We start from the raw sequence: 25,506 nt of genomic DNA on the forward strand, positions 1-25,506 counted from the left end.
TAATAGTCATCTACATGTGCATATTAAATCAGCTTAGTCATTGTAAATTGTACATGTAAATAGTAAAACTAAAAGTGTTTATAATTATGAGAAAACTGTAACTCTTAATATTTTTATAAAGTTTTGTTTAAACATATTGCAACTAGCTTCCTAGATATTTCTAATAAGAGATTTTTTTTTCATAGCACTTATTGAAAACTGACTGTAAAAGTGGAATTGATATCATCTGTAACACTGAAAAAGAAGGCAAGACTGTGTTAGCTTTGCAGCTCTGTGAGTCCTTTCTCATTCCACAGCTCCAAAATGGGGAAATGTACTGCATCTGGTAAGTGTTTATGACAGGGGTCCTCAAACTTTTTAAACAGGGGGCCAGTTCACTGTCCCTCAGACCGTTGAAGGACCGGACTATATTGAAAAAAACTATGAACAAATTCCTATGCACACTGCATATATCTTATTTTGAAGTGAAGAAACAAAACGGGAACAAATACAATATGTGGCCCGTGGGCCGTAGTTTGAAGACCCCCCTGGTTTATGATGTAGAATTTGATCAGACAGTAAAATGGAGAATGAAGAATTGATTAGCACAATCTAGACTTTGAATTTGTAAAACTTATGTGAAAATATCAAGCTACATTTCTTCCATTTGTTTTTCATAAAATACTAGTTTATATTATCTAAAATTTTGATAAAGTGTTTAAACTGAATTTTAAGTGCAAGTAAACATTTGTCTTTTTAGAATTCTAGATGTCTTAGTATTGTTATGCTGGGAATAGAATTTGTTTTGATTAAGTACTAGATCAAGTACTAAATCTGTAAGCTTAAGCTTACACATATAATTGTTACTTGTGCCTTCTTCCTATAAAAGTGATTTCTTTTAGAAATTCTAAATTCTTGGGCCCGGAGAGATAGCACAGTGGCATTTGCCTTGCAAGCAGCCGATCCAGGACCAAAGGTGATTGGTTCGAATCCCGGTGTCCCATATGGTCCCCCGTGCCTGCCAGGAGCTATTTCTGAGCAGACAGCCAGGTGTAACCCCTGAGTACCCCTGGTTGTGGCCCAAAAAAAGTAAAAGAAAAGAAATTCTAAATTCTTAAAAAGAATTAGAAATTTGTTTTAGGTATAATTTTCCTTCCTAGCTTCTATAAGGTAAAAGAAGCAGCTTTAGAGTTAACATAATAAACATTTACAAATACCTTTTCTCTGTATGGCAGGAAGGGCACTACAGAATCAGAGAAAGATAGCTAATGTCTGTGTTTGAATAATCTATATTTTCAATATTTTTCTTTTTTTCTTATTTGCAGGGAGTTGATTTTCATATGGAGTAAACTTCAGCTTAAGTCTAATCCTTCAAAACAAGTTTTTGTAGATCAATGCTACCAGCTTTTAAGAACAGCAACTAATGTGAGAGTCATATTTCCTTTCATGAAAATCATTAAAGATGAGGTAAACAGAATATATTTAACCCTTTATTTAAATTGACAGTTTACTGAAACTTAAGTCTCTTACAGCATTTCATTATATAACTGAAGGAAATCACATTCTTCATATGTTAAATCCTTCACTACTTTAGCCTCAAATTCCCAACTTAAGGTGCAAAGGCTAAAGATAAATAATTGGAAAAAAGGACAGCAAAGAAGCCCACCTTTATTTTAAAATTATTATGGGAACAGTTGCTTCATAGAAGTTTTCATTTTCTTTTAGTGAAGTAATTCTACTATTTAATACTATCTGAAGTCCTGTTTATAGAATTAATTTGCAAATGAACTATATTCACACAAGGTTCATATACATATATGTAGTTATATATGTAATATATGCTTCTGCCATAGAGAAATAGAGTTTATAGTTTTATAATTTATAGTTTATAATTTTATGTAAAGAAACAGTGGTTATTTTTAAAACTTAAGGATACATTTTAAGTTGTATATTTGAATTGTAAAAATAATCCCATACATGTTTTACAAAGTAGCTATAGTAGAGTAGGTAGGGTACTTGGCCTACCCACACCAAATATGGTTCTCAGAACTTTGCCCAGAATAATCCTCAAATGCAAAGCCTGGAATAAGCCCTGAGCACTGCCAGGTGTTTCCTCTAATTGGCCCCCTTTCCCCCCAAAACAGCACTAAAATGAGTATTTCATGGGCCACTTGCAAATGAGAATAATTCTCCATGTCATTCTAAACATAGTCAGGAAAGTGGTTCCTGACAGATCATTTAAATCTTTCTCTTCATCTGTTAACAGGAAATATTTTTGTTTGGTTTTAGGCCCACTGTACTTAGGGTTTACTCTTTAATCTTTGCTCAGGGATTATGCTTAGAGGTACTCAGGGGAACTATGTGGGGTGCTGGGGTTTGAACCCAGGCTAGCTTTATGGAAGGCAAGCACCTTACTCAGTATACCTAATCTCCTAGCCCCCTTAACAGTTTGAGTACAAAGAAAGGAAAGGTAAGGCTACTCTGCAATTTAGGAATCTTCATTTAACTATGATTACCTTTGAATATATTGGCATCCATGATATATTTAATGTTTTCTTAAGTTTTTTGAATTTATCATAGCATCACATCCATTCAAGATCATATAATGATCATATTTTTTAAATACAAAGTTGTCAGCATAATATTAGATGGCTTATTGTTTTGTTTTCTATATATTTTGCTATTTAAAAGCTTTCAGTAATTAGTAAAATTTTATTTAAATTTATCAGATAGATAGTACAGTGGACAGTACAGTACATTTGTACAGTGCATTTATCTTGCATGCGGCCAACCCAGAATCATTTCTTCACTCTCCATATGATTCTGTAGCTGTTCCAGGAGTAATCCCTAAGTGCAAAGCAGTAAGCCCTGAATGCATCAGGTGTGACCCAACACCACCCTTCCCTAAATAAAATTACATCAAATTCAATCTCTCTACCAAGAAAAGAGGAATGAAAACAAATTCTTTGGGATACTTTTCAATATTTGAAGTACATTAGAGTGACCTGTAAAATGCCTTTTGAAAAATATAAATGTATGTATGTATGTATGTATACACATTTACATCCCAAACTGAGAAACTTAATTATAGAAAATTTTCAGAATTTAGGTGAAATTCAGTCAGTTAATCATAGAGATGTCATGGGGCTGGATTGATAGTACAGAGCCAGGACTGAGCCCTGAGCACCACTAGGTGTGGCCAAAACTAAAAGAAAAACAACAAAATCAGAGGTCTTATTTTTACACATCTAATCTATCTGCGATCTATTGGGAGAAATTTAAAGATGAAATACTTATTATCAATGTTCTTAATTGTTATACTAATAATGTTATATTTGTGGGTTTTTTGGGGGGGGAGTGGGGTTGGTTTTTCAGTCACGTCTGGTGGTGCTCAGGAGTTACTCTTGGCTCTGTGCTCGCTCTGTGCTCAGAAATTGCTCCTGGCATATGGCATATGGAGGACCATATGGGATGTCGGGATTTGATCCACCTTCAGTTCTTTTTTTTGGTTTTTGGTTTTTGGTTTTTGGGCCACACCCTGTGACGCTCAGGGGTTACTCCTGGCTATGAGCTCAGAAGTTGCTCCTGGCTTCTTGGGGGACCATATGGGACGCCGGGGGATCGAACCGCGGTCTGTACTAGGCTAGCGCAGGCAAGGTAGGCACCTTACCTCCAGCGCCACCGCCCGGCCCCCTCCACCTTCAGTTCTATATCAGCTGCGTGCAAGGCAAATGCCCTACCACTGTGCTCTCTCTGGCCCGCTGTACTAAAATAAAATGTTTTATCTGATGTAATGATAATTTATCTGCTTCAGTGAATAGCAACACAAAATATGCTCTTGCTCTTAATTCAGCAGCATGTTATAATTATTATATCTGAAAAGGGTTCACAAACAAAATTGGATTTTGAATGATAGATGAAGATAATACTAACATTTGTAGAAGGTTTTGCTATTTACAGTACAAGTTTTTCTCATTTTATTGGTTCTCAGTGAGACCCAATTGCATTAATAGAGTAGCAAAGAAGTGTGAGAAGTGTGTAAGAAATGACAGGGTAGTTGGAGATACTGCAAGGAATTGTGTTGTTTTTGGAGATCTTAATGGACTTGAATGTCACACTATTAACTCGGAACTTTAGTCCATAAATAGTTTATTTCAGGTCAGGTAGCATGTATTTTTTCTTTGTGACTTACCTGAAAAATTTTACACTTATGCAGCTGAGTATATTATAATTTCATGATTCAAGATATCTTTTCTAGATATTCTCAAATTAAAAATAAAAGGGCCCGGAGAGATAGCACACGGCATTTGCCTTGCAAGCAGCCGATCCAGGACCAAAGGTGGTTGTTTCAAATCCCGGTGTCCCATATGGTCCCTGTGCCTGCCAGGAGCTATTTCTGAGCAGACAGCCAGGAGTAATCCCTGAGCACCGCCGGGTGTGGCCCAAAAACCAATAAATAAATAAATAAACAAACAAACAAACAAACAAACAAACAAAAAAGACTTAAATGTATATTTAAAAAGTCAAAGCCATTCGCTGAATACTGCATATTTGGAGTACTAATTTTATTCAACTGTGATTTCAGATATATATTTAAAGGATTAATAGGTATGATATTTTAAAAGTACTAATATTTTAGTGTTAATTTTTATTTGCAGGTTGAAGAAGAAGGCTTGCAAATTTGTGTTGAAATTTGTGGTTGTGCTTTACAACTAGATCTTCATGATGATCCCAAAACTAAATGTCTAATTTATAAGACAATTGCACATTTTTTGCCAAATGATTTGGAGATTCTCAGGATTTGTGCACTCTCAATATTTTTCCTTGAGCGTTCCTTGGAAGCTTACCATACTGTTGAAGAGCTTTATAAGCATCCAGATGAAGAATATAATGAAGGCACAAGTAGTGTTCAAAATCGTGTTCGTTTTGAATTACTTCCAATTTTAAAAAAGGGATTATTTTTTGATCCTGAATTCTGGAACTTTGTAATGATTAAGAAAAACTGTGTAGCATTACTGAGGGATAAATCAGCAGTTAGATATCTAAATGAAAATACACTGGAAAATTCAACAAATAATCTTAAAAAAACAACGAGACAGCAAGGTTTAGATGAAGAATTTGATTCTCTTACAGGCCATATCACTGCAAACATTGATTTTGATCTGATATCTGGAATTCAGGCTAAAGATCATAATAATACAAAGAAAAACCTTGCAAGTCTTAATGCTTCTAAAGTTGATCACAGTGTCCCAAAGCATCGGTGTATGTTATGTAATAAGGAATTTCTAGGTGGTCACATTGTAAGGCATGCTCAGGCTCATCAAAAAAAGGGCAGTTTTTCATGTGTAATATGTGGTAGGAAATTTAGAAACAGAGGGCTTATGCAGAAACATTTGAAGAATCATGTTAAGAAAATACAGAGACAGCAGATTGCTGCTGCTCAACAGGAAGAAAGCCCTCATTTTGAAGAAATAAATTATTCCAATTCATTCATTTCATTTGAAAATGGGAACACTGATAAAAAAGATTTGGAAGTAGAAATCATTACTGTTTCCAATGAGAGAAACAAAGAAGTCATCTCTCCACACATGACTGAATTCATTGAAATTCCTTTAAGTGTATCGGAAGATGTCTTGGAAAATGTCATTGAAAATGGTAGTCCTCACACTTCTTTAAATGATGCTTCAGAACCCTTACCTGTATATGAGGATGACTATGAGGATGAAGAGGATGAAGAGGGTGATTATGAAGAGGATGATTATGATCTAAATCAAGGAACATCAGTACTTCATAAAATCAATGGAACTGTATGCCATCCAAAAGATATATATGCCACAGATCAAGAAGGAAACTTTAAGTGCCCTGCTCTTGGGTGTGTCAGGATATTTAAAAAAATTGGATTTTTAAATAAACACGCAAGGACTGTACATCCAACTGATTTAAATGTACGGCAAACAGTTATGAAGTGGAGCAAAGGAAAATGCAAATTTTGTCAAAGACAATTTGAGGATTCTCAACACTTTATAGATCACCTTAATAGACACAGCTATCCAAATGTGTACTTTTGTTTGCATTTTAATTGCAATGAATCTTTTAAGCTACCGTTTCAGCTTGCTCAGCACATCAAAAGTCACAGGATATTTCAAGCGCAGTGTAGTTTTCCAGAATGCCATGAGATTTTTGAAGATCTTCCTCTACTATATGAACATGAAGCACAGCACTACCTAAGTAAGACACCAGAATCATCTGCACAACCAAGTGAAGCGATTTGGAATGCTACAGACTCAAGTCATGATCATCAGGAAAAAGACTCATCTAGTAACGAGAAACAAGTTATTAGTCTGCCAGCTTCTACTAGCAAATCAAGGAAAGATTTTACAGAACCAAAGACATGTACAGAAAGTATGGAAAAGACAACAGACAATTTAGTTCAGAATGGAAATGATCATTCTGATAGCACTGTTTCTGATGTAAGCTTGATAGACCAAAAGATGCCTGACACAGAGCCAAATTCTAAAGATAACTGTAGTGTTAGTGATTTAGTAAATGGACACGGAGGAATTGAACAGACACCTTTAGTGTCATCAGATGCTGCTTTGAAACTTGTTACAAATAGAATCAGGACAGAAAATGGATCCATTTTACCCAGTGTTGTACCACAAGAACACAGTATCCTGCCAGTATCTCAATCTCAGGCACCTTCCAAACCAAATCTAACAAGTGAACACACTTCATATGGCTTAATTTTAACAAAGCCATATGTCAGACCATTGCCTCCCAGTTACCTTGATGAACGGTACCTCAGCATGCCAAAACGCAGAAAAATTTTGTCTGATAGAGTAGATGCCTGCTCTGATCAAGATAATGTTTGTAAAAAATCAGCGAAAAGATTAAGATGTGGCAAATGCCTGACCACCTACTGTAATGCAGAAGCACTTGAGGCTCACCTTGCACAGAAGAAATGTCAGACACTCTTTGGATTTGATTCAGATGATGAAAGTAAGTATTCTTTCAGGCCATATCTGTATAAGTAGAAAATGCCACCTTTACATATAATAATATAATAATAATATGACAAATAATATCTAATTATTACTCCATACATTATTTCCTTTAATATTGATGATCACAGAGGTGATAATACTATTCCTGTTTATGCTTCCAAGTTCACAAGTAATTTTATAGATACATGAAATCCACATGCCTATCAACTTGTAAAAACTAGAATTTGAGCACAGGTTTTCTACTCTTCATTAACATCTTTCCACTGTATTGAAGGACTTCCTTCACACCAGATTTCATATAACAAAAATTGTAGGCATAACCTTTCTCATTTGTACGCTCAAATATAAACTAAGGAGAGGTAAGCCTCTTACAGAAACAAAAGTAAAAAGAAACTAGAAAATGAAACAAAATTGGACAAAAGAAATTGACATTCTACAAATGCCAAATTTTTAATCAGTAAAGGTATTAGTTAAAAAGGAATTAACATAGAATTCTAGTTGAATAACATCTATATAAATTTGAATTAATGGAGGGTTTTGTTTTTTCAGGTGCCTGATAAATATGTTTCAGAGAGATCTGTCAATCAAGAAGTAGTGTGGGAAAAGCACTACAAGAAGTACATCATCAGTTTCTATTCCCCTGATGGCCTTAATTTTAGAGTGGTCTTGGATTACTAAAGATAAGCTGAAGCACATTTTCTAGACTGAATTCAGAGAGATGTGCTGGTATAGACTCAAAGGATTATCACAGAACTCCCAAAGTACCAGTTATCCAGAAAACCACATTTTAAAATAGGTGATGGTGATGAATAATAGCAGCATGTTCGATTTTACTTATGTGAAAAACACATCAGGCAAGTAGTAAAAAAGAAAAACCAGTTATGGCCTTACAGAAAGAGAAAATTTACCCATTATAAAGGGGATGGGGAGATTGGTTTACAATAAACTACTTTGAAGTATTCTGAAAATGGGATATGTTTCCTTATCATGCATAACCAGTGTATGTCCTCCTGATTTAAGAAACCATTACTATTATTATTTTACTATAATTTAGAAACTAATGCATAGAAATAAAACTTGATTTTAAAACATTTTATCCACAAAAGATTGTAACTTGTTTCCAGATAATTGATTAGAAAGGTCAAAGTCCAATGAATGGCATGCTAGCATTAAAACTGAAAAAACAAAACACCATAATAGCAGTGTTTAAAAATAAGCTTTTGAAAGAATCTTCCACTTTCAGTTTGTGTTATAAAGAGTTCTGTTTTAAAGACCGCAGTATCAGTGTCAATTAGGCAGAACAAGTACTCTCAGTAATTTGTGAGAGAAATGGGAGGGATCCAAGACCATTAAAGGCTCTCTAGTTGAAGGTAAACACTGAATTGCAAATTCCTCAATGTGAATAATGGTATAAGCACACTGGGATATTTCTATTTGTATATAGAGTAGTGTTAGGACATTGCTTGATGATTCATGGTAAAGTCCTTTAGACACTAACATGAGTTATCTAACTAAATACAGTCCTATTAAAATATCTGGCTGTATAGAACTTGCCAGCTAAGAGTCAGGTCAAGAATTCATTGGTTTTATTCAATAAAGAGAGTTAATTCTAAAGCCATACTACTCATGCTTTTAATTTATTAATGGTAAATTTGGTCTTAATAGTAATTTTTATATGTAAAAGGAAATATTTACTCAATTTGCACAGCAAGAACACAGTAAGATATATCAGTGCATTTATTTTCCTTGATCAGTAGTTTTCTTAAGGAATATTTTAACTTAGTAATCAATAAATTATTAAAATGTTTTTTTAAACTTCATATTTGCTACATGTCCATTCTCTAAAAGAGGAAGTTCATAGAGCCTTCTTTACCTACACCTGAGTGTATCAGTCTATAGCAAAGATAAAATAATGAAAACACATAGGTGAAATTCTTTAAAAATGGAGCTACTAATTATAATAATGTCAAGCAAATATTTCTGTTATTCCATCTGATGTTTCTTCTTCAATGGTGGTACCATCATCGGGCCCTACTATTATAATGTTTTGAATAGTAAAGCTTTGATAAATTTACTATAGTTAATTTTTTTTCACTTCTTGAAGGTAGCATCCAGACTTGATTAAATGAGAATTTTCAGTTCATGACAAATCCAAAATTTAAGATTTCAATATTTTGGCATGGACATTCACTACTATGCAATTGAAAGTCATTGATTCATCTTACTCAAATTAGATTTGTTTTTGTAGTGTTATGTAGCCTACATTAGGCTGTGGTATTTACATTTAAATTACAGATAAGTAAATACAACTCAACCAGAGTTTTAGCTTTATGATCAACTAAAAAGTTTTCCATAATTCCTGATTTTGAAACTTGAGTTTTATTTTAATTGAAACTGAAGGTATATCATGTAATAAAAAGACTTTGGAAACTAATTCATTGGGGAAGTGAAGTGTTTTTTAAAGTTAAATTTCTGCTTTACACTTTATTTAGAAGTTTAAAGCTACAACTTTATAGTCTTTTTAAATTTTATTCAAAGTTTTAATATAAATCCATTTTTTATAAACTGTTACTTTGTTTTTTGTTGTTCAGACCAAGATATCTAAACATAATCCACTTTTTCTTTGTCTTTAAGTTCAGGTTTTATTTTTGCTTTTATGTTACTAAGGAAAATCAGTTTTGGAACGAATGAAATCCAATTGGTTTATGGTATATTACATCAGAGAATGTTTATAAAGTTCTGTTGAAACTTTCAATCATCTTTATGTACTTTTAAAAATAATTGCCTTTGAAAGAATGTGTACATTTAATTCGATGTCTTACAAAACAACTTACATCATTTTGTTTTCATGAGGTACATAAACTTGCAACAGTTAATTTGGTATTCAGAAGAAAAGGAAACTTTATATTTGCGATTATTCTCTTTTCTTTTTATTTAATTTTCATTTGGTTCATTCTTTACATATTTTTTCTTTATTTGCAGTTAGTTGTATTTGCTTTCATTGGCCCCTGCTGATTTGCTTAGAAAAAGATTTTTTTTTAAGGGGAATATAATTTATTTAAAGGACAAAAACAACTTATTTGGGATAACAAAGTTAAAAGAATGTCTTCTCAGGCAGCAACTCCCGGTTTTGTCCTATTACAAAGCAAATTGTTATGGTGGTTCGATTCGCTTTTCTGCTTCTATTTTGAGATGTGTTTATCTTATATGGACCAAGTTTAAATTCTTCGTTTTTAAATAAAAATTTTCCTTCCAAACATAAAACATTAATTGCTATGTTTCTGTAAGGTCAAGGAAATAGCAAATAGGATTTTTGCTGCTCAGATACTATCCTATAGAGGAGACAGAAAAGGGGAATTTCTGTGGACAAGGACACTGGTACTTTGGGCTTTAGCCATACGCATTATTTTTAAACCATCAATTATATAATAAATAGATAATTTATAAATTTGTGGTTGTTTTTAAATCACACATGAAAGCTTAAATGTATTGATGAAGAAACCTAAAAGGGATGATATGTTTATTTTTTAATTTATTTGGTACTGTATAACACCTTTTCAGAATGACTAAATGCTGCATATGCATTTCAGAATTGTTAATATGTGAAAGATATTACAGATTCAGCAAGAAAGAAAATTTGTGCTTCCTTGTTGAACATTAAATTATTTTGCATTTTTAAGAGTTCAATTAAAACTGAGCCATTGAACTGCAATAAATCAACAATAGTGTCTCATTTCAATAAATTTTTGTACTGTACATAGATTTGTTCAATAAAACATTGTCCTTGTTGGTAACGAAGTGTCAATTTTATGGAGATTGCTTCAAAAGGAATTAAGCATTAGGTGCATCAAATAAGAAATTTGTTTATGTTCACTGTAATAGACTAGTTACATTAGTTAATATTCAGGTTACTGAGTGACTGCTTTAAGACAAAAATCTAAGAGGCTTTATACTAAGCAGATTTTAAGCATTGTTTTTTTTTTTTTTTTTTTTTTTTGGTTTTTGGGCCACACCCGTTTGACGCTCAGGGGTTACTCCTGGCTATGTGCTCAGAAATCGCCCCTGGCTTGGGGGGACCATATGGGACGCCGGGGGATCGAACCGCGGTCCTTCCTTGGCTAGCGCTTGCAAGGCAGACACCTTACCTCCAGCGCCACCTACCCGGCCCCTTAAGCATTGTTTTAACGAATGTCCATATGTGGGGATTTTAAGTTGCTGGTATTGCTCATTCCAGGTAAATGTCAGTATGATATAGTGCCCTCTGCAAATTTAGTAGGTAGAAGACAAATGTCAGAACTTTTAAAATGCAAGACAGTAAGTATATTTATCTATATTGGTAATTCTTAACAAATGAAGAACTATAATGAAACTTAAAAAAAAAAAAAAAAGACCGGGGCCGGGTAGGTGGCGCTGGAGGTAAGGTGTCTGCCTTGCAAGCGCTAGCCAAGGAAGGACCGCGGTTCGATCCCCCGGTGTCCCATATGGTCCCCCCAAGCCAGGGGCGATTTCTGAGCACATAGCCAGGAGTAACCCCTGAGCGTCAAACGGGTGTGGCCCAAAAAAAAAACCAAAAAAAAAAAAAAAAAAGACCATATATAGTTACTTTGAAATTAGATGTAAATGATAAAAGTCACTTTTTACCAGCCTTTTCAGTGGGAAAAATTTCAAGCCCATTAGTAGTCTATTCAAAGCTTTTTGGCATAAAGTCTTTTATTTTTGTTCATTAACAAAGGATGAGCCTGGAGCGATAGCATAGGGGCCAGAGCGATGGCCCAGCAGTAGGGTGTTTGCCTTGCACGAGGCCAACCCTGGACGGACCCCAGTTAAATTCCCAGCATTCCATTTGGTTACCCTAGCTTGCCAGGAGCGATTTCTGAGCACAGAGCCAGGAGTAACCCCTGAGTGCCACTGTTGGGTGTGGCCCAAAAACAAACAAATGAAAAAAACAAAGGAGATCTTCTTACTCATTTGCTGTGATTTGTATTTGGAGAATAAGGGGTCCAGAAAAGTAAAAAGACTGATGTAATGAGACTGCTGCAGATGAAGTACAGTGGTTTGCACTAATTACAGTTTGCTTTGAAAAACTATGAAAAAGTTATTGAAGCATTCTATAGCTGAGATGATAGTATGGTCTTAGACTTTAAATATACTGAGGAATGATATGAAATTTGTTGGGATGATCAAAGGTTCACACTTCCACAAATATGACAGGTATTATAGGAAGCAATTAAATATTAGTGTATTTCTAAGAATTCAAAAGTAACTTACTTTTTACTTCATACCATGATCATACTATTTTCAGGAATAGCTCTTATTAGAGACATTTTAGCTATATATCAAGATGTGAAAAAGAGCTAATCTAAGACAGTGTTGAATAAAAATGAAATGAGAGAGGTTCATGGGAGGCTGCACACTGGAGAAGAAATGGGTTCTATTTTACCATGTACCCAGTTAGTATATTTGCTTGAAAATTAAAATGTTAAGTTCACATTTTATCATGTGGTTTCCCCTACAAACAGGGCAGGAGTGGATTTAATATACAGTAAGGCACACATAAGGATTAGTGCTTTCAGACTAAGGATAAAGTCTGATACAGACATCTATTTGATGATTTATTGGCTATTGGTAATATTTTATGGGGTAGGTGAGCCACAACCAGTGATGCTGAGGGCTCCTCGCTCTGCTCTCTGGTATCATAGATGGTGGGGCTCAAAGAACTGTGGGGTTCCAGTAACTGAACCTGGTTTGGTTTTGTGCAAGGCAGTTGTCGTACACCAATGTACTATTCCTCAGTCCCCGATGTTTTTATAATAACTTGGAGATAGCAGAATCCATCATTGGAGAATTTAGAAATCCTCATTTTTGATTAGTATGGATCAATTTGTCTCTCTTCACAAGATGTCCAGGTGATTCTGATAAGACCTGAAACCCACTGTTCTAAAGTTGTTTTAATACTTTTACTGAAGATAAACTACTTTGCCTATAAGTAATAGTTGAGTGACATATATGTGACTACATATATACCCAGAGCAAGTTTATAAAATGAATTTTTTTATTTAAACACTGGTTACAAGGTTGTTCATAATACAGTGTTTTTAAAGATAAAGATCTTCATGAACAGTTATACAATGTACAACAACCTTCACCAGTACACATATAAAATGAATTTTGAATAACTACTGCTATCCTCTTATAATGATTTTACTAAATTTCTCTTGTGGCTCCTGCACCATGTGGCTCCAAGTTATTTTCCATGCTAGTTCACACTACCACTACCTATAAATTCTTTATTCTCTTTCTACCCAACTAGCAGTATCACTGGTCTTTTTGGATAACTTTTGTTTTCTCCATTGAATCCTATTTTCTCCATCTATTTTCAGAATAGCAGTTCAATTGCCTAACCAAAACCTTGCTGTTATCCCTGACTTGATACCCTTTCTTCTCTAACTCAAACCCCTAGTTCATCCCTTGTAGGAGTCTTCTTGTTCAGTCTCTTGTGTCTACTCTTGCCTTTTGAGTCTATTCATACCAACAGCCAAAATTATCCTGTTTGAAACAAGTGATATCATTATATTCAGTTCATAATATTCACTGACTTTACAATTCATTCAACAAATATGTATTGCAGAACTGCAATGCACTAAGCTCAAACAGGCAAAAAACATACAACTGAGAAACTATATTCTAGTTTGGGACAAAAAATATTTAGTATGTTACACATGCTATGAAGAAAAATTGAGTGAGTAGGAGCATATACGTTGTTGATAGTTAATGAAAAAAGACTTCTGAGGAATGATATGAAATTTGTTGGGGAGATCCAAGGTTCCTGCCCCCATAAATACTTGAGCAGGAGCCTGAAATAAGGTCAAGAAGAGTGAGTTAAGATTTTGAGACTGGGATCTCCATGCCAAGTTTAATGGACGTAAGAATGAAATTGATATAGGTAGGGAACCACTAGAAATTAAAAAAGTGAGAATAGAAATAAAAAAAATCTTGATAACTGCTTACAAGGCTCTATGTCTTCATTACCCATTAGAGCAGCCTCTAGTCACATCAGAGTAACTTTAAAATATTAATTCCTCAGTAAACTAGTGTTCAGTATCCATGATGGTCACTGTCAACACATTTTCATCATAGTAGTTGTAACTTCAGAACTGTCTCATTGGTTCTCTGTGCAAAAAGTCTAATTCCCCTACTTCCCTTTTGACACGTGGAGTCTAGACTTTGGTAGCATCAGCATGGGTTGAAGTGCTGACACTTAGTAGGCCAAAACTTTTGAGCACTACAAAACTGGACAACCCCCAACAAAGAATAACCTAGCACAGTATGTCAAAAGCACCTCAGTTGACAAATCCCTCTTCAGATCAGTTTCAACAGTTAATTTTATTGTCTTCCCACACAGGATGCTTCTGCCTTTCTTTCCTATATTGCAGACACTGTTGCTTGTATTCTCTATTTTTGCTTCCTCCTGTAACTTCTAGAAGTCTCTTCTGTGATTCAGCATTGCTTTTTATATGTTTCTTCAGTTTCTGAGAAGCCTTTCTGATAGCCAGCATAAAATAGCATCTTCATGTCCTTGATTAGTTTTTCTTGATAGCATTTTTTGAATCTATGCTATTTCCTCTAAGTGGACTTCAAATTCCAAAGAACTTGTACTTGCTCCAAGTGCAAAACAATGACTAGCATACTGTTAGAGGGGCTGGAGGAAAGATGAAAGGGATTTGGGCACAGCTTTTGTGTGACCCCTTACTAGCATTCTCAGCACTTACCTTTCAACCCTATTTGCAGCTCTCCCAAGAGCTCATTGGTGAGTTCTGAGCATTCAGTACCTAGCATGGTTAATACTCAGTAAGTAATGTTTGTTAAGAAGTCAATTGATATTAGTATAAAATGGTATTTCATACAATTTCTGGGGGAATTCATTTTTTTAATTCTTGAATGCTTTGACAATTGTAATATTTTATGATGTTATTTTTTAAAAAGAGATGTTTGTTTTGGAGCCACTTCAGGGTGGTGTTCTGGTCTTACTCTTGTTTATGTACTCTGGCATCATCCCTGGTGAGCCCAGGGGACCAGAAGGGAAGCTGGTGATTGAATCCGGGTCAGGAGGGTACAGGCAAACACCTACCCGCTATAGTACTATCTACAGCTCTGGCTCAGAGCTATGATTTTTCTAAAGTTAATACTTTGTGAACTTTTGCTCATCTAGATCAGCAAAAAATGCATTGTCATTTTAAGCTTCTGAGTGGAATTACTCTCACTAAACAATAAAGATCACAAGTATGGTTTTAAGAAGTCAGAAGCAAGCAGTCTGTCTCAACCTTCTTTGATCCGGTAAGCTGCTTTGTAATTTGCAGATAGAAATGTGTGGATTGCTGTCATACCAACTGTAAAAGGTGCCAATGGTGAGGAGCATGCACTTTTTCACCCCGATTAGATCCATTTAGACAAGAACCCAAAGAGCTGAAAATCCAGTAAGGTTCTCCATGCATATACAGTTCATAGCAAAACCCTGTCCACTGGCCACTTGACTGTAAGGTCCCCAGGCTCAAAAGTTTAGCCCTGGGCTAAACTTTAGCATGCTCCAGCATGAAAGCAGCAGCCAATTGTAGTGTTAAAGTGCAACTTAATGATACGTATCTTTGATTTTACAATTGACTTGTAGTGTGTACTCTAAGGAAACTATTTTGCTTCTGGGTGGAAAGTTTTAAAGGATGTGCACTCTGGAACCGGAACAATAGCTCAGCAGTGGGGCCTTTGGTTTGCCTGCAGCTGACCCAGGACCGACCTAGGTGTTATCCCCGATGTCTCACATGGTCTCTCAAGCCAGGAACGATTTCTGAGCGCAGTCAGGAGTAATCCCTGAATGTCACCTGGTGTGGCCCAAACCGCCCCCCCCCAAAAGATGTGCATACTAAGGCGGGTGGGGGTGTGGGCCATATGCACTCTCTCTGCACTTAGGATAAACTCAGTTCCAAGCTAAGAAAATGCTGATTTTAGGAAACTCCCTGTAACCATTCTGTTAATATGTTCTGGAATGCAAGAGCCTGAACACAATATAAGAAGTGATGAATTTGCAGTAATGCCGTATTAAAAAGCAGGCTGTTGGTACACAGAATTTTGTTTCAGGAACTTGCGTAGCCTAGACCAACCGATCTGATCAGCCTCCTTAGTTCCCCGTCTTAGATTAAACAGCAGCAAGTTGGCCAGGAGACATCAGCACTGGACAGCGAGCAGGCAGAGGGCCCCAATCCAGGCTGGTGGGGGTCCTTCCACCAATCTACGCCTTTGCATTCTTAAGTATATGTAAAGAAACGTAATTTATTAAAACAAATAAACCAACCTGCTAAGTAATTTAAGATGACCAAACTCCAGTCTCAGCCATCACAAGTGGCCAGAGAGGTTTTTTGTTGTGTTTTGGGGCCACACCTGGTGATAGTCAGGGGTTCCTCCTGGCTATGCGCTCAGAAGTCGCTCCTGGCTTGGGAGACCATATAGGTCGCCGGGGATCGAACCGTGGTCCTTCCTAGGCTAGCGTGGGCAAGGCTCATGCCTTACCCCTTGCGCCACCGTTCGCCCTCTTCTCTCCCCGCCCCCGAAGATCCGCCTCCAAGCCCCGCCCATCGGAATCACTTTTCCTCGAGCGTGAGGGTGACGCCCTTTTCCCATGCACCTGCACCCGCGTAGCCTATCCGCTCGCTTTTGGGGTCGGGAAAAACTCCTTAAGGGTTCTGGGCTTTGCTTTCCGCAACCCACTCTCTGAAGCAAGATACAAGTTGGCGCTAATTACTCCGTTCCACCTTAAAAAAAAAAAAAAAAACCACAACAACTCGATAAGCCGCCCCCACCTCCGTCTCAGACCTTTCCCGGAAGATAAGTTCAGAGGTCCCGTTTCTCCCCGTTTAGTTCCGTGACGGTCACTTCCGCTTTACCCGGGACTATTTGAGTGCAGGACAACCGGAAGGGGATTTCCCGTGTCTTGTCTCCCTGGCGCCCGACGGGGCCCTGCGGGGTCGGCTCGTCCCATTCCCGGGGTCTGGCGATGGAGGGGCTCAGCTCCTCCGAGCGCAAGGGCTGCCGAGCTCTCCTGGGCCTGATGCACTACGACGAGGTCATGGCCCTGTGCGACACCGTCACCAACCGCCAGGTGCAGCCTGTGGACCGCAAAGGTAAGACTCACAATCTTTGGGGGACCCCTGGGGAGTCGTGCCACCGCCCCCCGGGACCCAGGTCCCCTCACCTCACCTCCTCACATCTCCTCCTGTTTGCTGCAACTGTCATTGATGTGAAAGGGGAGGGTAAGGGTTTTGGGTCACACTTCAGGGTTTACTCAGGGGTTCCTCCTGGCTCTGCACTCAGAAATCACTCCTGGCTTTGGGGGACTATATGGGATACCGGGCATCGAACCCAGGTCTATCCTGGGTCTGCCACATGCAAGCAAATATTTGGTCTACTGTTGTGCTATCGCTCTGGCCTCAGAATATGTCCATTGTTTTTCCTTTTGGGGGGTTGAGGGGTTTGGGGTCACATCTGGTGGTGCTCAGGGGTCACTCCTAGCTCTGCACTCCGAAATCACTCCTGGCCTTTGGGGGCCCATATGGGATGCTGGGGATCGAACCCAGGTAAGTCCATCATGGGTCAGCCACATGCAAGCAAGGCAAAACTTTTGCTCTACCACTGTGCTGTCGCTCTGACCCCAGAATGTGTCTATTTTATCTTATTTTTCTTAAACCTATTGGAGCATGGAGGAAAGGGGGAAGAAAGAAGAAAGGGCCTAGCTAGCTAGTTTCGAGTTTCTGTTTCCTGAATCAATTTTTTTGTTTCAGTTTCTATCAACAAGGAAGAGTCAGCTAGCTAGCAGCTTGGGGCCTGGAAACTGAACTGTCAATAAAAGGAGATTTTATTTACATTCATTTTTTTTTCCCTGAAGCTCCCATTCACTGCCAGGTGTGGCCTTGAAGGGATCTTTAATATGCTGGAGAGTTGTAGTATAACCCACAGAAAAATACAGCGTAGTTTCCTTCTTCCTTTGGTTTGGGGATCCACATAGCAAGTTTTATTGGAAGTATACCGAATTTTGCTAGAAGACGTGGAGAATTCCATTCCACTTATATTTAGTATTTATTTAAATGTATACCAATCCCTCTACCTTTAAATTTTTTTTTGAACAAAGAGCTTTTAAAAGGGGAGCGGGTTGCATCCTGCTCTGTGCTCTGCATGATTGCTTGCAGAGGCTCCAAGCACAGGCCTTTCTGTCTGCAGTAAACCATAACTCAGTCCACTGCTTTCTCCTGAAACTTTAAGGTAAACTACCACGAATTTTATCTGGCAACAGTTTAAACTGTAGTAGTACTTATTTCTGTATTTTACACTTAAGCGACCAACAGTCCTGTGAACTTTACATTTTATATTGTGTAGTACACAAAAATACCGAGTTCAACTGACAGTGGATTTAAAAATAAGTATGAAGGATAAAAGGTGTTTTTTTTTTTGTGTGTACTGAATTTAAAAAAAAGACTTTCAGAAAAAAACTATAAGAATAATCTGTAAGGATTATTAATCATGTCAACCAGCTCTGATTTTGAACTCCATGGATTGAAGATGGAAATACATTTTGGGAAAAACAGATGGAAGGTTTCCTTATTCGGGGCATAGATTACATCTGTGAATATTTCAAACGCAAAAATGCCTTTTTAAAAAATAAAGATTCAGATGTATTAGGGGGAGGCATACCTTTCACGTTTATTAATAATCCAGACTTTCTGTATACTAAAAGAGATGTGTATCACAATGTTCAAAGTGATTGATTTCATTGGACACACAGAATAAACATAAAATTAATACCTTGTGGTATAGATAAAATGAAATTTGATACAGAGGCCTTAGCGATAGCACAGCAAGTAGGGCATTTGCAGGCCACACGGCAGATCCCAGGCATTCCATATGGTCTCCCAAGCCTGCCAGGGGTAATTTAAGTGAAATGCTGATTACAGAAGGTATATTTATGGCTGCTATACTAATAAAAAGACAAGCTAACTTGCTACCTGAACAAATGACTTTTTTTTTTTTTTTTTTTGAGGGAGGATGTTGCCTTTGTTTTGGGGCCACATCCTGCAGTGCTTAGAACTTATTCTTGGCTCACCACTAGATATCACTTGTAAGTGCTCTGAGTATCATTTAAGATGCCAGGAATCAAACCTGAGTTGTTTCTTGCAAGGCAAGTGCCCTCCCTACCTGTTGTACTATTGCTCCATTTGGAGGTGCAAATTCTTTATACAGAAAAATGGAAATTTTACACAATAGAATTATAAGTCTGAGAACAGAGAAGGAATAGCATCAAGTGGAAATAAAATCGGGGTGATTTTGAAGATACTAGTGATTTCCCCTGTCTTAAAAGATAGATGGTATGCATATGAGGATTTATTTTAATCCCTTTGTGCTGGGGTGGGCCTGAAGATTGGTAATTTGGGTATCACTCCAGGCAGTGTTCAGGAATTACAGGTGACTCAAGACTCAGGGATCAGTTCTGGCATTATCTCTATTTGTATAGATAATGTATACAAGCATGTGTATTTGTTTTTTTGGTGAGTGTGTGTTTGTGTGTGTGTGTTTTGTTTTTTGGCCACACCCGGTGACGCTCAGGGGTTACTACTGGCTATGCGCTCAGAAGTCGCTCCTGGCTTGGGGGACCATATGGGATGCCGGGGGATCGAACCGCGGTCTGTCCTAGGCTAGCGCAGGCAAGGCAGGCACCTTACCTCTAGCACCACCGCCTGGCCCCATACAAGCATATGTATTTAAAACCTGGGTCTACTGTGTGCATGGCAGTCATGTAAGCACCTTGCCTACTGATATATCTTTGATCCCTTGAATAGTTAAAATTTTAAATGAAAGAATACAAGATTTGCTTTTATCTCCTTGGAGTATGATCGTTCCTATATTAACTTTGGACTCAAGATCCATCCCACAAAGGCTGAAGGAGACAGACAGCACTGCAAAAAATTAAGGAAGTTTAATTCCAGCATGCTGGAGTCGACCATCTCTTCAGAAAATGGCAATTACTAGTGAACTTGCAGGCCCCTTTTTATAGGGAATTTAGGGGATTGATGGGTAGTTGATTTTTTTTTAAACTATAGTCTTTATTCTATATTGCATCAGACAAATGGCTAGAATTGGTCATAGGATATATGTTGCATCAAACAAAAGGTTAGGGTGGATTGTAGGTTCAGTGAGGGAAAATCATGTGCCTGCAATCAGGGTACTATAGTCAGTTCCTTCAGACCCAGGGTATGGTTGCCATGTGAGCCATTTGTCTAATGCTGTATTTCTTGTTATGGACCCATATGGTCTGGTTTCAGGAACTGGTGGTTCTTCTGGGCCTAGTCTTTGTTTCTTAAAACTTGATCTTGTCATGGCTGTACTTTTATGTTCAGGTGTCTAAGCAAACAAGGATTAAAACAGCAGTAAAACCAGGGTTACAGAAGCAAGCAGTAGTTAATTCCAAATTTACATTCTAACTTACTTTCTAATATTCCCTTTTAACGCCTAGTTAATATTAGCACGATTGAGTACTGAGGTTGAATTAAAAATCTTCAAATCAAAATACTGTAATTTTACATATAAAGAGATTGGGGGGGCACACCCAGTGACGCTCAAGGGTTACTCCTGGCTATGTGCTCAGAAATCGCTCCTGGCTTGGGGGACCATATGAGATGCCGGGGGGATCGAACCGTGGTCTATCCTAAGTCAGCGCGTGCAAGGCAAGCATCCTACTGCTGCACCACCACTCTGGCTCCGATAATTTTCTTTTTTTAATTTAAATATAAAAAATTTTATCACTGAGATTCACAGTTACAAAATTGTTCATGATTGATTTTAAGATTGAGTTGAATACCATGTTCAACACCCATCCCTTCACAGGAAGTAGTTTAGGTTCATATCTTAAAAATAAATTATTGCTTAAGCACAGTTTCCCAAACATTTTTCTTTTACCCCAAAAAGAAAATTATTAGACTAAACTCTTTCGGGTGGAATGAGGTGTGTGTGTGTGGTGGGGGAATAGGAGAAATGATATCTGGCTGTGCTTGATATCAGCCATAGAGGCATGTAGGGGACTTTATAGTGAACCAAGGAATATTGGTGAAACCCTGTATTTTATGTGCAATGCAAGTGCCCTACCCAACTTACTATTTCTTATTCTTCCCCCCATCACCCCGATTTCTTTGTCTTTTATTAGAAGATAATAGTGGCTAGGGTGCTTGCCTTCATGCAGCTGAGCAATGTTCAATCTTGGGCATTCCATATGGTCCCTTTAGCAATTCTAGGAATAATTCTTATGTGCGGAGCCAGGAATAATCCCTGAACATTGCAGGTTGTGGTCCTGCAATAAATATTGATAGAATTTCTCTATATTATAGATAACTTTTGATTCTGTATTAATCTTTATAATTGCCTTTTAGATGCCATTCGTGCAATAGTAGCATACAGTCAAAGTGCAGAAGAACTTTTGAAGCGTAGAAAAGTTCATCGAGACATTATATTTAAGTACTTGGCAATGCAGGGAGTCATTGTGCCTCCCACTATTGAAAAACATAATCTTATTCAGCGTGCAAAAAACTACTGGAAAGACCAAGTAGCACTAAAAAGGAAGGAAACACCAGAGCCTCCTAAGACACAGATCCCTAGAATCTTACAACAGGTAAAGTGAATGGTTTTATATTTATCTAGAAATGTAATTCTGTCTAAAACATTTTAATATTAAAAAATCCTAGGTCTGGATTAACATGGTTAATAATATTGCACTTGTTTTACTTATTCTTTTTTTTGTTTTGTTTTTTTGTGTTTTTGGGTCACACCGGGCACTGCTCAGGGGTTACTCCTGGCTCTGTGCTCAGAAATCGCCCCTGGCAGGCTGGGGGGACCATATGGGATGCTGAGAATCGAACCACCTTTGTCCTGGGTTGGCTGCGTTCAAGGCAAACCCACTACCACTGTGCTTTCTCTTCAGCCCCTGATTTGTTCATTTGTTTGTTTGTTTGTTTTCTTTTATATCACATCCTTTACATCTCTGTTTGGCCATTAAAGCATTGAAAAGACAAGCTATTTCTGAAATGTTTTTATTCTTTTTTCAAATAAGGACTATTGGAGTTTTAAAGAGTTAAAACTAGAAAATTAATTTAATTTTTAATTTTGCCACAAACAGTAGATTATTTTTTTGTTTCTCTGTAAAATAATATGTTTAACCCTTTTCTCATCTGGAAGACTTTCTTATGTTGGATCATTTTTAGCAAGAGAAATCTTTTTTTATGATTTCCTCTATCATGCCTTGACTTTTGATTACTTTGTATTTTCACTGTACATTTTAAATACTAAATGAATGTTCAAATATTAGTGGAATGAATTTCTTAGGAAATATTCAGGTAAAACTATTTACCATATTCTTTGAATTAAAGTAGTTTTACAATGAGGACTATTTACATAAGCAATAAGAAAAGGTATCTATGAACACTTTTTTGGGGAGGCACTACTGACTCTGAATTTACTTCAAAAATCACTCCTGGTGGGCCAGAGAAATAGCACAGATGTAGGGTGTTTATCTTGCACGCAACCAACCCAGGACTGGCAGCAGTTTGAATCCTGGCATCCCTTATGGTTCCTCTATCCTGCCAGGAGTGATTTCTGAGCACAGAGCCAGGAGTAACATCTGAATGCTGCTGGATGTGACCCAAAAATTAAAAAAAGTCCTGGTATTGGTAAGTGGATTATAATTGGTGCTGAGAATTAAACCAAACTTGGTAATTTGCAGTGCATGTGTTTTAAACTCAGAAGTTTTTTAATATTCTAAGAAGAGTAGTGGTGAGGGAAGAAGATGGGGTCCCTCCCACAATTCTAGACAAATCAGTTAACTGTTTAGTTGTTTGAGAAAGGGGTCCTGTGGTGCTGGGTAGCACACGCATTGTTCTGAGGTTTTTGCTGTGGTCCTCCAGGACTGCACCTAAGAATACTCAGGGAACCATTTGGTCCTGGGGATCATACTGGGGCACAAGTCATGTACTATAAACTCTGCTCTATCTCTCTGGTCCTATGAAAGGAATGTTACGTTTGAAGTTATATATATGTGCCTTCAAATCAGGATCTGCTGTATTCTAAGTATAAAATCTAGCAAGTAAGTTGCTTTTTCTGACCCTTATTTTCTTGAGGTTAAAAATGGATATAATGATAATATTCACACTGCGAGGGATCTAAAGATATTTAATGAACATATACCCCCTATTTTGAATAGCTTGTGCTTAGAAAACTTAGGATCACTTATCTGTACACAGGTGTTATGTTTTGTAATACATAGGTGAATAAAAGCTAGCATCTCTGTTATATTTTTGCACTGAAAATTGTTTTGAGAAAAGGAAGAATGCATAAAATTGATTATAGGAAACAACCTATCAATAATGTTGAAAATATATTTAAAGACAGTAAAATGCTTATTTTATTTGTGGCATGATTTATGTATAACAAAATACCCATTTAAATCATACAGTTTGGGCCAGGGAGATAGCAAAAAAAGAGCTAGATTTGGATTCTTTGGTTTATCCCAGCACGGAATATTTCCCAAGTCCTATTAAGAGTGATCCCTGAGCATTGATAGGCCCATTCCTGTGTACTGTTGGGTGCGGGTCAAAACAGTAATTAATAAAATATTCCATTTGGGGTACCATTCAGCACTCCCAAGTTTGTTTTGAAGCATTGTATCACACCCTGAGCCCCACCAAGTATGGTCCTGGTGGTTCCCTAGTACCACTAAGGTCTGAAGACGTATTCTGCATGTCCAGCCCCAACTACTGCACTGCTAAACCCTTCTGGGCCAGATAGCACTGTATAGGACTTCCAGGCCCCTCAGTACTGCAAGGGTGCCACCCCCTCCTCCATAACACAAAATTAAAAATAAGTAAAGCATAAAGGCTTTGATATAGTGAGAAAAAAATTATATAAGTAATTATTGGTCATCTGTCCTAGCTGTTATTTTCAGAGACTTTGTTAGAATTTAATTTCTTTTTTATTTTTTGGTTTTTGGGCCACACCCAGAATTGCTCAGGGTTTTCTCCTGGCTGTGTCCTCAGAAGTCGCTCCTGACAGGCTTGGGGGACCACATGGGATGCCGGGATTTGAACCGGAGTTCATCCTGTGTTGGCTGTGTGAAAGGCAAACGTCTAACTGCTGTGCTATTGCTCCAGTCCCAGAATTTAACTTCTTAGCCAAATTTTAGATATTTAAACAAGCAAATTCTAAACTGATTCTTTTTTTCCCTCCTCACCACCCGGAGGTGGTTACTCTTGGCTTTGCACTCTGAAATCACTCCTGGTGTTACTCAGTGGATCTTATGGGATGCCAAGAATTGAATCTGAATCAGCTGCATTCAGGGCAAATGCTTTATCCAATCGCTCTGGCCCTATGATTTTTCTCCCTTTTGAAAAAATATTCATAATAGGTTGAGTGAGGTATTTGCTTACAGTTCTTTTCCTCTGCTACAATCAGTTCTTGAATGCTTAACCTTGAAATGAATTAGATAGAAAATAGTTGTAAGACTTACTGTGGTTTTATTTTATATTATATTTTTCTTACGCAGCCAAAACAAGAAGATCCAATTGAGAATGTTGATTTTCATCAATTAGGAGAAAAATTCTGTTACTGGTTCTTTGAACTTCTCAATTCTCAGAATCCTTCACTGGGACGACCTCCTGCTGACTGGGGACCTCAGCACTTCTGGGATGATGTGAAACTTAGGTTTTTTTATAAGACTTCGGAGCAAAATTTATTAGAATACCAAGGAGCAGAAATTGTAAGCCTTCGGCTATTGTCATTAGTGAAAGAAGAATGTCTAGTTTTTAATCCCAATCTAGATTCCCAGGGACTGAAATGTACTTCTTCCCCACATGGTCTAGTTATGGTTGGAGTTGCTGGAACTGTCCACCGAGGGAACTCTTGTTTGGGCATTTTTGAACAAATTTTTGGACTTGTTCGCTGCCCGTTGGTGGCGAGTACTTGGAAAATCAAATTTATCAATCTGAGAATTATTGGTGAAAATGCCCCTGCTTTACAACCATCAATGAAACCAGCTGTCACATTTGAACAAAGTGACATGGATGTCTTTTACAGTGTGATTGCTTCAATTGATGTACGACTTAATGTAAGGCAGGCATTTGGATAGTGGAACTGGAGACCATGCTCTGTGCGGTGGAAATGAGGACTTCGTGAGCAAAAGAGAGCCAAATTTACCTAACCCGTCAATGCTTTCATTATGATGTCAGTTTAAGAAAATTCTATACAGAAACTTCAAAATGCATCGACAGTAGTATAAGTGATTTCTGGTGTCAAGATTGATATTATAATTAAAATGTCTTTCTTGACTACGACTGATCTGTGAAAACTGAACCTATTTCTACCTGAGTCTCAGCAAATATTCCAAGAGCTTAGTGAAGTTCTTCAAATAAAAATCCATCACTTTATATGTTGTAACTAATGTGTGCCT

General features: G+C 37.3%; 2 protein-coding genes across 2 annotated transcripts in view; both read left to right on the plus strand.

The window, feature by feature from the left end:
• The window catches only part of ZNF654 (zinc finger protein 654), a 64,304-nt gene extending 55,456 nt beyond the window's left edge, over positions 1-8,848 (plus strand). The window contains exons 7-10 of the mRNA XM_049785720.1: positions 186-325; positions 1,305-1,446; positions 4,638-6,978; positions 7,533-8,848. Of these exons, the coding sequence (XP_049641677.1) occupies positions 186-325; positions 1,305-1,446; positions 4,638-6,978; positions 7,533-7,540 (2,631 nt within the window). The 3' untranslated portion in view covers positions 7,541-8,848. The remainder of the gene's footprint in view (positions 1-185; positions 326-1,304; positions 1,447-4,637; positions 6,979-7,532) is intronic.
• Positions 8,849-17,018: 8,170 nt separating this feature from the next.
• C13H3orf38 (chromosome 13 C3orf38 homolog) lies at positions 17,019-25,279 on the plus strand. Its single transcript, XM_049785587.1, is given in 4 exon segments — positions 17,019-17,152; positions 21,443-21,681; positions 24,604-25,176; positions 25,178-25,279. Coding segments are annotated over 4 exon segments (1,041 nt in total). The 5' UTR covers positions 17,019-17,025.
• Positions 25,280-25,506: the final 227 nt, after the last annotated feature.

The sequence above is a fragment of the Suncus etruscus genome, chromosome 13, assembly GCF_024139225.1.
Source record: "Suncus etruscus isolate mSunEtr1 chromosome 13, mSunEtr1.pri.cur, whole genome shotgun sequence".
Taxonomy (NCBI): domain Eukaryota; kingdom Metazoa; phylum Chordata; class Mammalia; order Eulipotyphla; family Soricidae; genus Suncus; species Suncus etruscus.